The following is a 13,934-nucleotide window of genomic DNA, read 5'->3' as shown; positions in this document are numbered from 1 at the left end:
GGTCCTGGAGAGCTGCAGTCCACCTACATACAGTACAGTACTCTGTCAATAGTTTATAATCCTCAATCAGTGGTGGTGGTCGAGTCGGTATTGACTCATGGCGACCCTCCGGACAGTTCCCCCATCACTATCCATAGAATTTTCATGGCAAGATACAGAAGTAGATTCCCAGGCCTTTCTTCCGCGTAGATAGTGCTAATGTTGTTGCCGTTGTCACGGAAACGTGATCCTCCACCACCAACACCACCCCATACTGCTGCTGCCCAGTATGGGTTATTAGAGAACCTTGCACCCAATGTGGGGCATAAACCCACTACCCTGAGTCTTATGCTCTACCAGCTGAGCTAGTCGGGGTGTTCCTCAAACAGTAAACACCCAGAAACAATGGTAATATAGACCAATTAAGTGAAAATTTGATTCCAATAAAGACAACAAGTGTCCAGGCTGGAATGCAAACCATAAAGACATGGAGCCCCAACATTCACCACCACCCCCAGACCCCCAGACCAGGAGTGAAGGCACACAAACATTTCCAACAAATGATGCCATCGAATCATTTTCATTGGTGAAATGATGGAGCTAATTCAGATCTACGCGATATGGAAAGCTGGAAGTTAAGTAAAGGCAGCTGTCAATGATAGCAGAGAGTTACCTTACTGGGACTGCCAGCCACACAAACCCCAGCCAAAACCCTCACTTCGAGCTTGAACCCATTCTCAGCACAACCCTCTCCCTTCCAGTACTCCCCCAAAAATGTAAATGCAGAAAAGTTTCTTTCACAATTTATTTTTTTTTCAAGAGAAAAAGGCAGACTTGCTTTTAAGGCGGATTCAGGAATCCAGAGTGTGCTGCTCTGACTATATTATTATTATTATTATTATTATTATTATTATTATTATTATTATTATTATTATTATTATTATTTTAGTACCTTACTTGAAAAGATGAAAACTTGAAATAAGTCTTGGTTTCAGCGGAGTACTGCTTGTGTTTTCACTTCCCAGAACCTGCAGTCTTACTACATCAGTGGGTTTTTTTAGGTAAAAGAATGACCTATAACTCCTAATACTGTATCTCAGACTCTGCGTAATTTCAGTTCCTAATGAAGCTCATCATTACCCACGGTGTTCTCCATTGGACGACTCCAAATTTCAAATTGCAGCTTGATTGGGCAGTTCTGAACTTCCAGGGGCTGAATGCAGAGGCAGATGTAGAGCTAACAAGAATAGAAAGCTACTGAGCTGATTACACAGGCTCGCAATAGGAAAGGTTTTAAGGAAAACCAAATATGGTTATGAATCCTCTCTCTGCACTTGGCAAATAGCTCCAGGTGAGATTCCAATTTTAAGGTTATATATTATTCAATAAGGATCAATTTTGAGCACTAATATCATATACAAGACAACTTACAAAAGCAGATTGGAAGCGTTATCAAGTTTGCTTCCTACTTGAAGCAAATTCTTATGTCACAGCATGGAACTGTAACAGTAACTGACCACAACCTCGCGGCTCCTTTCACACAGTGTCAAACACACTCAGCCCCGCCACCGCCGCACTCGAGACAAGGCTGAGAAATAGCACTGGCAGAAAATAAAAGACCTACCGCCGAATCCACACCGCTCCAAATTGCTACTCAGTTGAGAGAAATCCCGCTTTTTTCCCACTACCTGCCGTATGTTTTGATAAGTGATGGGCAAAACAACATTTTAAAATTGCGTTTCAGGGCCCAGTAAATAAAGTTCGTATTGATTTGATCTCACACGTAATCTGTTTTGCTGTCTGCCACTAACTCTGGCAATAAAAGAGAATCATGTAAGACAGCATTATAGATAATACGGCCATATATCAATGGGGGTTTAAGACGCAAAAGGGTGATATATCATGTTCTACCCAGACTGCTTAGCTATGGAATTTATAAAATGCCTCACAAATTGAAGTAGCTTTCAATTTTAGTTTTCAATTTATATATATAGGGTTTTTTTCTCTGCTGATTTTATTTTATTTTTAGTTTACTATAGCAATCCCACGAGAGGTTGCCCACAGGCCTGGTCTTGCTCTGCCTTGGTGAAAGGCAACCTCCTCTGTTGCAATTGTTCCACCTCTTTAAAGCGTAAAGCCTACTGAATTAATCCCAGATTAACGTTATGATTTTATTTTAGAACACAAAAAAAAATACAGCTAGAAAAAAAATAATTTTGATATTAGGTTCAATTGGCCATCCTAACCTGCTGCACACTGGACAATGGACAAAGAGCATGAACTGCCTCAGTGCTCTGCCCTGGGTGGTTTAATAATAATAATAATAATAATAATAATAATAATAATAATAATAATAATAATAATAATTGCTTACACTTATATAGCGCTTTTCTGGACACTCCACTCAAAGCACTTTACAGGTAATGGGGACTCCCCTCCACCACCACCAATGTGCAGCCCCACCTGGATGATGCGACGGCAGCCATAGTCCACCAGTACGCTCACCACACACCAGCTATCAGTGGGGAGGAGAGCAGAGTAATGTAGCCAATTCATAGAGGGGGATTATTAGGAGGCCATGATTGGTAAGGGCCAATTGGATATTTTGGCCAGGACACCGGGGTTACACCCCTACTCTTTTCGAGAAACGCCCTGGGATTTTTAATGACCACAGAGAGTCAGGACTTCAGTTTTACGTCTCATCCGAAGGACAGCGCCTGTTTACAGTATAGAGTCCCCGTCACTATACTGGGGCATTAGGACCCACATGGACTGCAAGGTGAGCGCCCACTACTGGCCCTACTAACACCTCTTCAAGCAGGAACCTTAGTTTTTCCCAGGAGCTCTCCCATCCAGGTACTCACACTTGTTTAGCTTCAGTGGGTTTAATCCTGTGTGTGCTGCTGACAGGAACTCAGGACCTCTAAGACGTTCATGTAAAAAGCAGTTTAATCTCCAAGCCAACACATCCACACTCCAGGAACACAGAGTGTCCCTGTTGCCACTCAATTAAGCCAACTCTGTGACTTCATCTGTCTCCTTCAGATTATACTGTGTGTTCTTATAAAACATGCTCTTTTCTACAGTAAGACATGAGATTCCAGCAAAATGCACTAGAATTCCCTATGACTATCATTGCTTCTTTGGAAGGTACCCTATCCACTTGTGCCATCTGTGCCAAGGGACATTTCCATGTAACACGGGTATCTTGCCCTCACCCATCCACCTCCCACGCCCACTCACTCTCCGCATTTCACTTTCTCCGCATCAGGCTTCCTACAACTATCATGTCAGCCCACTATCCGGTGTCTCCTCGTCACTTCCATCCTCTCACTGTACTTCCAGCTTTTCATGACCCCAGAAACTGCTGCTTTTTGTTCCAGCCGAGCTCTATTCCCTCTCACTTAATTGAACCCATTATTGAATTGATTAATTAGAACTATTTTACTCATTTCAGCTCTTAGGTTGATTAGTAACTTAAGCTTATATAAACCACATGAAGATATCTAAAATATTATTATCTACTGATTAGAATGCCTCCTTTAATATCACTATTTTTTTTAATTCTGAAATTGCATTCTGAAATTCAATTGTTAAACGTTCTGAAAAACTCCATGTGAAATTAATAATTTTGACAACATGCAGAAGTTCTTCAAAATACTTTACAGTATGCTGATGGACATGCTACAGATACTTTTAAAATGTTCCCTATGCTTTTAAAACCAATGGGTACTGGGATTAGTATGTAACAGTACTTTATATAAGGCCATAGTGATCAATCCATTGCAATTCCACTTTATTTGTCATTATACTTACACAGGTACATACAGTAGTATAATGAAAAGTGTTTTTCATTAGTCTCTCAGGTGCAGCACATACAGAACAGCAGACAAGACAATAAAAAGTAAATGCAATACCAATAACAATGTAAAAACCAGTGTGACAGTACCAATATCCGTTAAGAACTGTGCAAAAGTACACAAACAGAGCAAACAGTGCAAAATAATACAGCATTATCAAATAGTACAACTCAATCAAGTCAAGTGTTATGTTCAAGTCTGGCTTACATTCAATTGTCGGAGGTATGGTGTATCTATGTAGTGGTGTAGGAGTATTCTGTTGGTGCCGTATAAGCCTTTAAACTTCTCCATCTTTGAAACTGTTGGAAATTATAACAAATGACTAATTATGGGTCAAATTAAGTAACCAAGAGTACCTCTCGCTACATCTACTGGGATCACAAATACCAGGATTGGGAAGCCTTGCCCATCAGTGTATCTCTGCCTTGCAACCCTTAAACTGCTTTTTCCACTACTGACACCACCCATTACTACAGATCAGATTAGCAGGCCCCTCCGGGGCGGAGCGCTGGCTCTGTGGCTAACGATCTGCGCCTCTGGCTGGAAGGTTGCCGGTTTGTATCCTGTGGCCGCCAGAGGAATCCTACTCTGCTGGGCCCCTGAGCAAAGCCCTTCACCCCAACTGCCCGACTGCTCCAGGGGTGCCATGTAAATGGCTGACCCTGTGCTCTGACCCCCAGCTTCTCTCCCTGTCTGCGTGTCTCAAGGACAGCAAGTTGGGGTCTGTGAAAAGACAAATTCCTAATACAAGAAATTGTATATGGCCATTAAAGTGATTTTCTTTTAGTTTATAGTGCATGTTCACTGTTGCTTCATGGCCACATGCCTTATGTGCTGTATGTAGCCTTCCACAGTGTATTTGCACTTAACTTCATTGCATTACACATTAGCTGTAGCCAGCTGACTGTTAGCGTTTTGGTCATTTTTATGCAAAGAGAAGTCATTCAGAAGTACCTCTTCCTCTGATTTGTGTGAGAGTAGCATGCAGAAGCATTTAGATCAAAGGAAGGCAATGTTACCACTTTTCTGATGTGCCACAGCAGAACCTTGGTCCAATCAGTACTCCATGCCTTCAGTTTATTTTTAATTAACTAATTGACTCTGATGCTGAAGGTGGCTATACAAATTCAGAAACAGATTAAACTAAAACTTGGAATTGAAATAAAGCACCACCAGAAAAAGGAAAAAAAAAAGTTAATCCAAGCTATGGCTTTTACAACAGCTGCATTGTCAGCTCACTTGTTTTAGGGCTTAGTCACTAAGAAAATCATGAATGCTCAGAGGAATGTCCTTCAAATCCATGCCCTTTTAGGCTATTGTTACAGTAACTTCCATCTTTACACAATTGAATATATTAAAAAATAAAATGCAAAAATTTATTTTCAACCCCAAATTCTTTAAATCTTTAGGCTAGCACTAAAGGTATTCGACCAGTTCAGGGAAGCAATAAAGCCAAGTGGAGATACCTTGCAACAATGGTAGCTTTACAGTACAATTGTGTCTTGGGAGGCAAGGTAACATAAAAAAAGGCATTTTTGGAGAAAAAAAAACTCAGAGGTAATCAATGCCTGTAAACAAAATACTTGAGCTTGAAACTTGAAATTCTAAAAAATATATATTTATATGTAATCTGCAGTTAAACGACTGCTTCCGAGAGCTCTGCGTGCGCTGATTACATCTGGAATGTCCAGTTATTATGAAAACCAGCGCACCAGACAGAGGGCTAACTGACGGAGGGCTCAGTAAATATGTAATCTAAAACAAAGGTTATGAACCTGATTCTATAATCATTTTTTATGGATTCAAATTTATGTTTCGACAGTTAGAAACGACATGGAAAAATTAAAATATTGAAGTGACATAAAAAAACAAAGAAAAAATAAAAACAATTTTATTACGAATTTTAATATAATGTATATTAGAGACTTGAGCAGCAGTTCAAGATGCCGCCTGAAATTAAGACAAAATATATAATGTAATAGCGCCACCTCCTGGTAGCAAATATTTCAGTTCTACCCGTGGGAGTAAGAAATAATTTCGATTCTCAGGCTGCGAGACGTGCGAGGACAGTGATCGGCATCGAAAGGATTCTGATTCTCAAAGCTTGCAGATTAGAATGGCATATGTTTAGCAATAATATTATTTATGGTACCCGAAAGTTTCAGGTTGTTGCACAAAGCTAAGGTATGCGTATATGTGATCTGACAACTGGAATCAATTTCCTGTCGTTAAACTCTGTTTATTTTTAAGTGAATACCAGATTCACAACTATGTCACGAATTTTCCACATTAAAGTCGAAAACTAATTATTAGTTAAAATAGTTCAAACTAAAAATTAGTTGCTGCTTTTTTCTCAAACTTGAAATTCATCTCATAGTGAAATGAAATTAAAGTCAGTGCACCAAAAAATTAAGAAAATGTAACAAACAAAAATGTAAAATGTCAACCTTTAACAGAATGCTTTAAGGTCAGCAAAAATGGACAGTGTACAGTACTCCCATATCCACGAGTCAGTGCCCAGAGAGAAGAACTGTGTCAAAATCTTTCTCAAGCAAAAGAATCAACATCTTTTAAAGCTGAGAATGAATTATAACTTCCAGAATTCTAGACGTTCATGAGCATTTCCAAGAAATAACAAATATCATCTTTTGAATTCCATTTGAACTGGTTTGGTTTGTCTCAAGAGATGAGCAGAATGAAAAGCTCTTATGTAATCATACCAGCTGCATTTGGAGTTGACACATCAGGTCTAAACCATGTCACACTACCCCCTGTAGGCATCTACATTTTAAATTAGAATTTAGATTATTTTTTTTATTTAACTTGGCCTTTTGAAGCAAGAGCCTCTGGTTTCAGTCAAAGAGGATAACGATGCAAACGTGCACAAGGTCTCAAGAATGCATCTGACTGCTTAGCGTACAAAGAAAATACTGCTGACATTTTCAGACTGATCCCCCTTGACAGATCACTTTAGGACATACAGCTGAATAAACGATGAAAACATCAAAGGTGAAACGCTGTGTCAGGCAGTGCTAATGGCATGACAATGGTACCCAAACCTCTTGAATTCTCTCCTTTACCACACGTGGCTGACATGCTCTATCAGCTGAGAACCCAGCCTCACCTTTTTGGCTTGTGTCAGCTGCACCTGTGGGGCCTCCCACTCTGTGCTGATCTTGTATCGGCAACGCTGGGCTTGTGGGACTATGCTGCACTCACTGATCTGCAGCTCTGGATACAATACCTCTAATCCCCCTCTGCAAAGCAAAGGAAACACATTTCACCCACTACAGCCATTCAGTCAAAAGTACCTCCCACCAAAGGTATTATCAAAGATTAGCCCCCATGTGTCACCGAAGTCCTTGATATACAGTACAGTACTGGATTTTCTTGATTAGTCATAATTTGTACTTCAACAGTCTCTCCCACCCATGTAGCAGAAATACACAAATTTCTGTAGAGAAAAGAATTGCACCCCTTCTGTCTTTTCAATGCAAAATGCCTTTATACTTATAGATATTATTAAAGGGAAAGGGATAAATCTGTTATAGAAAGGTAAGAAAACAGTCACCCAGGTTTGGAGGTGAACCTGATTAATTCTGAACCACACATACCCCTGTCAAATTATGAGTAACGGCAATATTGTGGAGTGCCACTCTCTGGCTTATGCAAGGCAGTAGTGTTTGCATATTGGATAAAAGAGATCCTCCATTCTTTGTAGAGCAAATTCAATCCAGTTAGTGCTGCAATCTGGTGACACACACAGCTCATGAACTGTCGACTGGACTACCTGGACTGAAACTTTTTCTTTAAAAAATGATGCACAGTGTAGAACTTAACTGAACTATCCTAACACAAAACTACAGCTTTATTGATACAAGTGATGTTCTTTTTTTTATTGTTCAACCTTAATAGCAGGAGTATTCTCTCAAAACTGGTCTGTTAATGCTGTCTCTCGGGCTGTGAGTACAAAAATGAAGAAAAGTAATTACACAGCAACTTTGCTCCTGGATCCATGCTACTGAAAACACTGAAGAATAACCTCTCTGAAGTACTGATCCAAAGGTTTAAAAAGTTCCATAGATTTCTTTCACAGGCTTTTTAAGAAACAAGCACCCTGTTGTAGATTACTTTTTTATCCTTCTCTCCGATCTCTGCTTGCACCCTACTTACCGGCAGAACTGCTCATCGGCGCTGCTGAGTTTCTCCGAAATCCTGTCCTTTTCTCCCTGAGCAATATCCAGTTCCAACACACTCACAGCCAAGCAAAGCACCAGGATCCCTGACCACTGCATCGTAGCCAGCTTGCTCCTAGTGGGAAGGGAAAAAAAATCAAATCACACAACCACCCCACTAACGACCCACAGTGTATCATCATTCTTGAGTCATTTCAGGCTTGACAAGCTGCAAAGCCCTGGTACAAACTGTACTGAATTTGCAGGAAGGCAAATCGCATATGCTTTTCAAATATCTTTTTACAACAAAAGCCTTTCTTTGCATATTTAATCAAACGAGGTAACGAATATCATTTCTGCAATGCCTTATTAGGGCTTAGATGGGAGAGTCTCCCATCTGTAAAACCTGATGTGCCTCAAATTACTAAGCAATGGGAGTTTTTATACCTGCCTCCCAGTGCTTCTGTGGAAAACAACTTCTAAAGAGAATTCTCAAAGTTGAATGAGGGAAAACGAAGAGGCCAGAGGGAGTGTTTATGTGTCACACAGGCTGAAGCACACAGTGGTAGCAATCCACAGTTAAATAATACAGGTAAATAACACTTGTACTCCTGTTGTGTACAGTATGTCCTGGTAGTCCTGCCTGAGCAATTTTTCTTTTTATGAACCATGCCTCATAGGAACATAAGACCAGTTTCATGAGGAATGACAACACCCAAGATTAAAGCATCATGGAGTGAAATTTTGGCTTTAACTCGCTTGGTTGAGGGCTGACCTCCTGGCCAGAGGACAAGGAGACCAGGACCCCCATGCAGGGTGACCAAGGGGCAGCTGCAGAGGTGAAGATGGGTTTGGAGGTGGGATGCAAGAGACATGCAAGAGAGAGAGATAGGGGTCTCGTAGGTATTTACAGCATTTGGGAGAGGAATGGATTGTCAGGAGCGATTGCTAATTACCGACAGCTGAGTCTGACTGAGCTTGGCTGTTGTCATCCCTCCCGAACTTTTGTTATAAACATTACAAATGAGAGAAGGACATGTGTCCCATCTAGCCCATTCGGTACGTACTGTAGTAGCTAAAGGATCCAAAGATCTCGTCCAGCCTGCCTGCACCAGACTAACCAGCTGTGCAAATAAATCACTTCATACCAGCAGGACAGCAGTGAAAAGTAGGCAACTACTTCTTGAGTTCTTCAACAGGGTTATAATCTAAATTCGCTACCAATCAACCCTTATGCTCACTGTATCGTTTTAGAAAGGATTAACAAGATGAAAGAAATTACCTCAATTGGCATTTAGCTCAAAAGCATTTACCAAGACGTTCTGATCCCCACTTGGAAAACAGTAAAGGATGCGGTATGTTTTTTTTGTCTAATTCCAAATGGATGGATTATTCCTTTGGGGAGGGTGGTGGTGAGCAAACTTTAAGTGGCAGGACACATGACTTTTTTACAATTCAAACACTATCACAGATGAAGCTATCGAAGACCAAGGTTTGTTCTATCTTCTGTCTTCTGCTACAGTACAGTATGTCATCCTTTACCTGTGTAGCTACCCATCTGTGTGTGTGCTGTACATGTACTGTACAGCACACATACTACAGTATAAACAAAAAGGCTGTGGTTTATTCTTCAGAGGAAACAAAAATCCAATGGTATCAAAACCCTTAAGCAATATTTGCAATTAGCCAGCAGGACTACTTTGGGTTATTCTGAAAAAGTAAAAATGCCACATACATTAGAATTTTTTTTTCCAGATATTCTAGGTAACGTGAGTGGGGCAATGTTCTACCTAATTCTCTAATATTGCTTCAATTGTACCAGCAAACAATTTTGACAAGGTGATTAACAAGAATCACAAATTAACAAATTAATAATCAAATCATTCAGCGTCTTTCAGTACTGAAGAAGATCGTGCTGAAGAAGGTGCAATATTGATCATCGCATCTATTTCATGTTTACTTCATTACAACAGCACAGAAACCTAAACTTATTCAAGGTACTTTTTCTGGAATTTGCGTTTCGTAAATAAATAGAAGCATATAGTGGAGACAAGAGTACACGAAAATGCAAACAAAATGCGACAGTTTACATCAAAACCGCAGTAGGAAATGTGTCAATTGCTTCGCTTGAACCCGAATCTAATAAACTGTGGTTATTGTATCTCAGACGCTACGCAGCATCTGATCTGAAGTGGCAGGCAAAGGAACAACAGGATCGGAACGCAATCACAAACTATTAAGGAAAAAAAGCAGCATGTTTAAATTGTGCAAATTATATCTAAACGGTTTCGTATTTAGTGTTTCCCTTTTTCTAAACAGATGGCACAATACAGCAAACGGGAAGATGCAGAAGCGCAGTTGCACAGGTGTACTGAGAAGGAAAAAAACAGAAAACGGAGCAGTTATATTAGAACTGCCTTTTGGTTGCCGTGGGATCACCGAGCTGCGGAGCTACAGTGTGGATGGCGGTGGAGAGGAGTCCCCTTCACCTGTAGCTCATTCTGCAGAGTGCCCAGAAAGTGTAAGGAATTATTATTAATAGTAGTATTAACAATTACTTAAAAACCAGATAGGCAACACAACAGATGAAGAGGTACAATAACAGCAGGAAGGGGGATTAACGGGTATTTAAGGAATCCCCAGTTGATCACTGTGCTGGACAGCAGTGAAGTCACTTGAAAATAAAATAAAAACTTGCATTTCTTAGATATTTCCAACTATACAACAGTCACACGCCTTCAATATAGAATCTTCGAGATTGTGATGTTTTGTTTGATCAATTTCAGTCCTGTCAATAATAATAATAATAATAATAATAATAATAATAATAATAATAATAATAATAATAATAATAACTTTGTGTCTATTTGTCCTAAAGCATATAGCTGTTTCAGCTGTGTACTCGAAGATGTATATCAGGTTCTGAACTAATCTCTTTGTTGAACAGAACTGCCATTTATCCCCCGACAAGATGTAAAAAGACAACTATAGAAACACAAGTGACTGTTGTGCGAAATAAAGAGTACATACTGTACAGTATGTGGAAGCAAATTAAACCCACACATTTCCTAATGCCCACAAGTTTCGTGTCAGCGTTTAACTTCATAACTATCCTTAATCCTTATGCGCAAGCTTCGCGGCTCTTCTGTTTCAAAGGACAAGAAGAAACGGAATACGGGAGAGCGAGCACTGAACCCGACTGTTGAACTGGTTTAATCTCATTTCAACATTTTGTTGTCAGCGTAAAAAAAAAAACTTTAGATGTAAACACGGGAGAGGGAAGAAGAAGAGATGTCGAAAGTTTTAACCTTTATTTTGCCATACATGAGTGTCCGCAATGAGCACCGCAGCGGCTGACTCACCTAGCCCCCGTGTGAAAGTGAATCTGTACTGTGTGGTAGTTCTCCAGTTACCATCAGAAATTGCATTTGTTTCTCAGGGTTGCGGCAGACGGGAGCCTGCATAATGGGCACAGGACTGGGGAGGGTTCGCACCCCCCAGTGAACAGGACGCCAGTCCATACCGGGGGCACAGCCTCACACGCACACAACGAAGACAGGGAGCCGCCCACCCGCCTGGCCCGCACGCGCTCGGGGGCCGGGAGAAGAGCCACGCGCCCGTGAGGAGGACATATGAACTCCTCGAGGAAGGGCGTCCAGGACGGACCCAGGACACCAAGACTGCGTGTGAGCCCGAACTAACCGCGGCACCCGCCAGCAGCCGGACGCGAACAATTTATCTGCTTAAAAAAACTCTCTCCATAGGAGAGAAATATTTCGGAAATAAAGCAATGACGTTTGCATGCGACGCAGGTCATATCGATACGCGTCCCATGCTTTGACAATTTTACATAATTTATATCAACTTTTAAGTTCCAATTTTCCTTTACCTGGAGATAAAGTTTTAATATTGTACATACTTCATTAAGGCGGCTAACTTTCAAGCTTACAGAGAACACGTAACATTTAACAAGTACTAGGCTTTCACAGTTTACAAATAAAACTGTTTCATTCTCCTGTATTTTGTCAACACGGTAAACTTCCAGACGAGTTAAAAATACGCAGTATACGGCTATGCTCCGAATAGCATCATATTGCATTTGTTCAGAACTCCAACCCAACCAGTAAAAAATCACCATGCATTGACATTAGCTATACCGATATACGTGTCATAAAAGAAAAATACTTTTACCTTGCTTTTACAAGAAAATATTGGAGAGTGTCTCGCTGTGGATATTTATAATCACGCGTATATTTATAACCGCAGTTTTAACTTTCAAATGGTTATAAGGAGCAGACACGGCTGAGAAGTCTGTCGACCCACCTCTTCTCACCCCCCATTGGCCTTTTAGCTTGTCATAATGTTAATTTATTCACGGTTGGGGGGTAAATGGTCCTGTTAGTTGTCAATATTCCTCCGCACTGAGCGCAGGTGTTGAGGGACCGCTGAAGGATCTGTGGGTGCTGGCTTATGGTAATCTAGCAAGTGGGAGCAGGCTACAACAAACTGCATTTTCTATTATTATTTTATGTTATTAAAAAAAAAACAAGAGTGGCAACAGGTGCAGAGTCGAGTTTGTGTTTCAGGCAGTGGTTCCCTTGTCCCAAGTGTCCAAGTGAACTGTTTCTAATGCATTTCGTTTTAGCCTAGTTCGGAATCTGTTCGGCTTGTTCTTTGAGGCACATTTGTTCAATTGCTCCGTAAAAAAAAACTGATCGGTGATTTTGATAGTCTCTGGCCATTTCGGAGGTTCAGAAGAGGCCGCCCGTTCGTGGGCTAGCTAAAATGTAAACCGGATTCACTCCGGAGAAAGGAGAACCACACACGTTGTGCCATGACGTCATCACCTTCAACTCTTGGTCAGAAATTGATCACCAGTTTAAAAGATGGTTTGACACAATCAAGGGGCCAGATTGTTAAGAGCAATTTGAGAAAAAGAGCCACCAATGTCGAAAAAGCGTGTGTATCAGAAACAGCAAAGGATTTTGTCTTTTAAAGCCACTCCCGGGGATGGGTCAATGAAAACACATTCTGGAAACGGTATTTAAATATTGGCTTAGCAATAGTCAAGTATCAACAAAAGAAAGGCTTTAATGATCCAATCCTATAGGTAACTGGCAATAAACATTTATGAAGGAGCCAATTTGAAGATAAATAACTAATTCATTGGTGGAACACTTTCAGAGGAGGTATAGAGTTTTTCTTAAAACACCTTATTTTTGTGTTGGTTTGTACAGGGCTCCTTTTGGAGTTTGATGTTTGTAAAGAGGTTATCTTTAAACTAGGCAGTGCTTCTAACACCTTCTTTCTGTCCCTTATGCTGACATGTAGGCTGAAGTGATGAGGTGCTCGATTAATACATTCAAGAATGCAGAGGGCATTTTAGAACAGACTACAAGATTTTATAAAAATAAAGACCTTCCATTGGTCGTGATCGTATAGCGGTGCAGAGCTTTGGACTCTCACTGAAAAGATGGAGCGTAAACTCATGGGTTTTGAAAACAGTGCCTTAAGACAGATTTTTGGACCAGTGAAAGAAAATGGAGAATGGAGAGGAAGGAAAAACAGAGAATTGAGAGAGCTTTATAAGGACCCTGATATTGTTGCTACTGTCAAAGGAAGAAGTCTACATTTGTTTGGCCATGTAATGAGAAGTGATCAAGATCTAATACAAGAGGTAGTAGGAGAGAATACTGAGGGAAAGAGGGCTTGAGGAAGGCCTAGAACAAGATGGCGTGACTCAGTGGAAGAAGATGGCCACAAGACGGAGATTGATGTAGACGCCTGGAGAGATAGAGTAGGATGCGATGGAGGAGGCTAGTGGGTGAGGCAATGGGCCGGCTGCGGCTCGAGACGCCACTGCAGTAAATAAAGACCATCCATTTGTCTGCTGTGCTCCATATCGATGTGTCTGCCGTGT

General features: G+C 40.7%; 1 protein-coding gene across 3 annotated transcripts in view; it reads right to left on the bottom strand.

Annotated features, from left to right (window-relative positions):
• Nucleotides 1-12,323, bottom strand: part of LOC102688494 (phosphatidylethanolamine-binding protein 4) — a 121,862-nt gene extending 109,539 nt beyond the window's left edge. Inside the window, exons 1-3 of one of the 3 annotated variants that reach the window (XM_015348463.2) lie at nt 12,206-12,323; nt 8,013-8,150; nt 6,964-7,096 (exon numbers count right to left, since the gene is read on the bottom strand). In XM_015348463.2, the coding sequence (XP_015203949.1) occupies nt 6,964-7,096; nt 8,013-8,134 (255 nt within the window). In that variant the 5' untranslated portion in view covers nt 8,135-8,150; nt 12,206-12,323. Of the gene's footprint in view, nt 1-6,963; nt 7,097-8,012; nt 8,151-11,376; nt 11,480-12,205 lie in introns of those variants that run through there. The other 2 variants (XM_015348521.2, XM_069183183.1) reach the window with 2 other exon arrangements.
• Between the last annotated feature and the right edge of the window lie 1,611 nt (nt 12,324-13,934).

The sequence above is a fragment of the Lepisosteus oculatus genome, chromosome 2, assembly GCF_040954835.1.
Source record: "Lepisosteus oculatus isolate fLepOcu1 chromosome 2, fLepOcu1.hap2, whole genome shotgun sequence".
In the NCBI taxonomy this organism is placed as follows: Eukaryota; Metazoa; Chordata; class Actinopteri; order Semionotiformes; family Lepisosteidae; genus Lepisosteus; species Lepisosteus oculatus.
The sequence above is the reverse complement of the archived record's forward strand: the minus strand, read 5'-3'. Positions and strand labels throughout refer to the sequence as shown.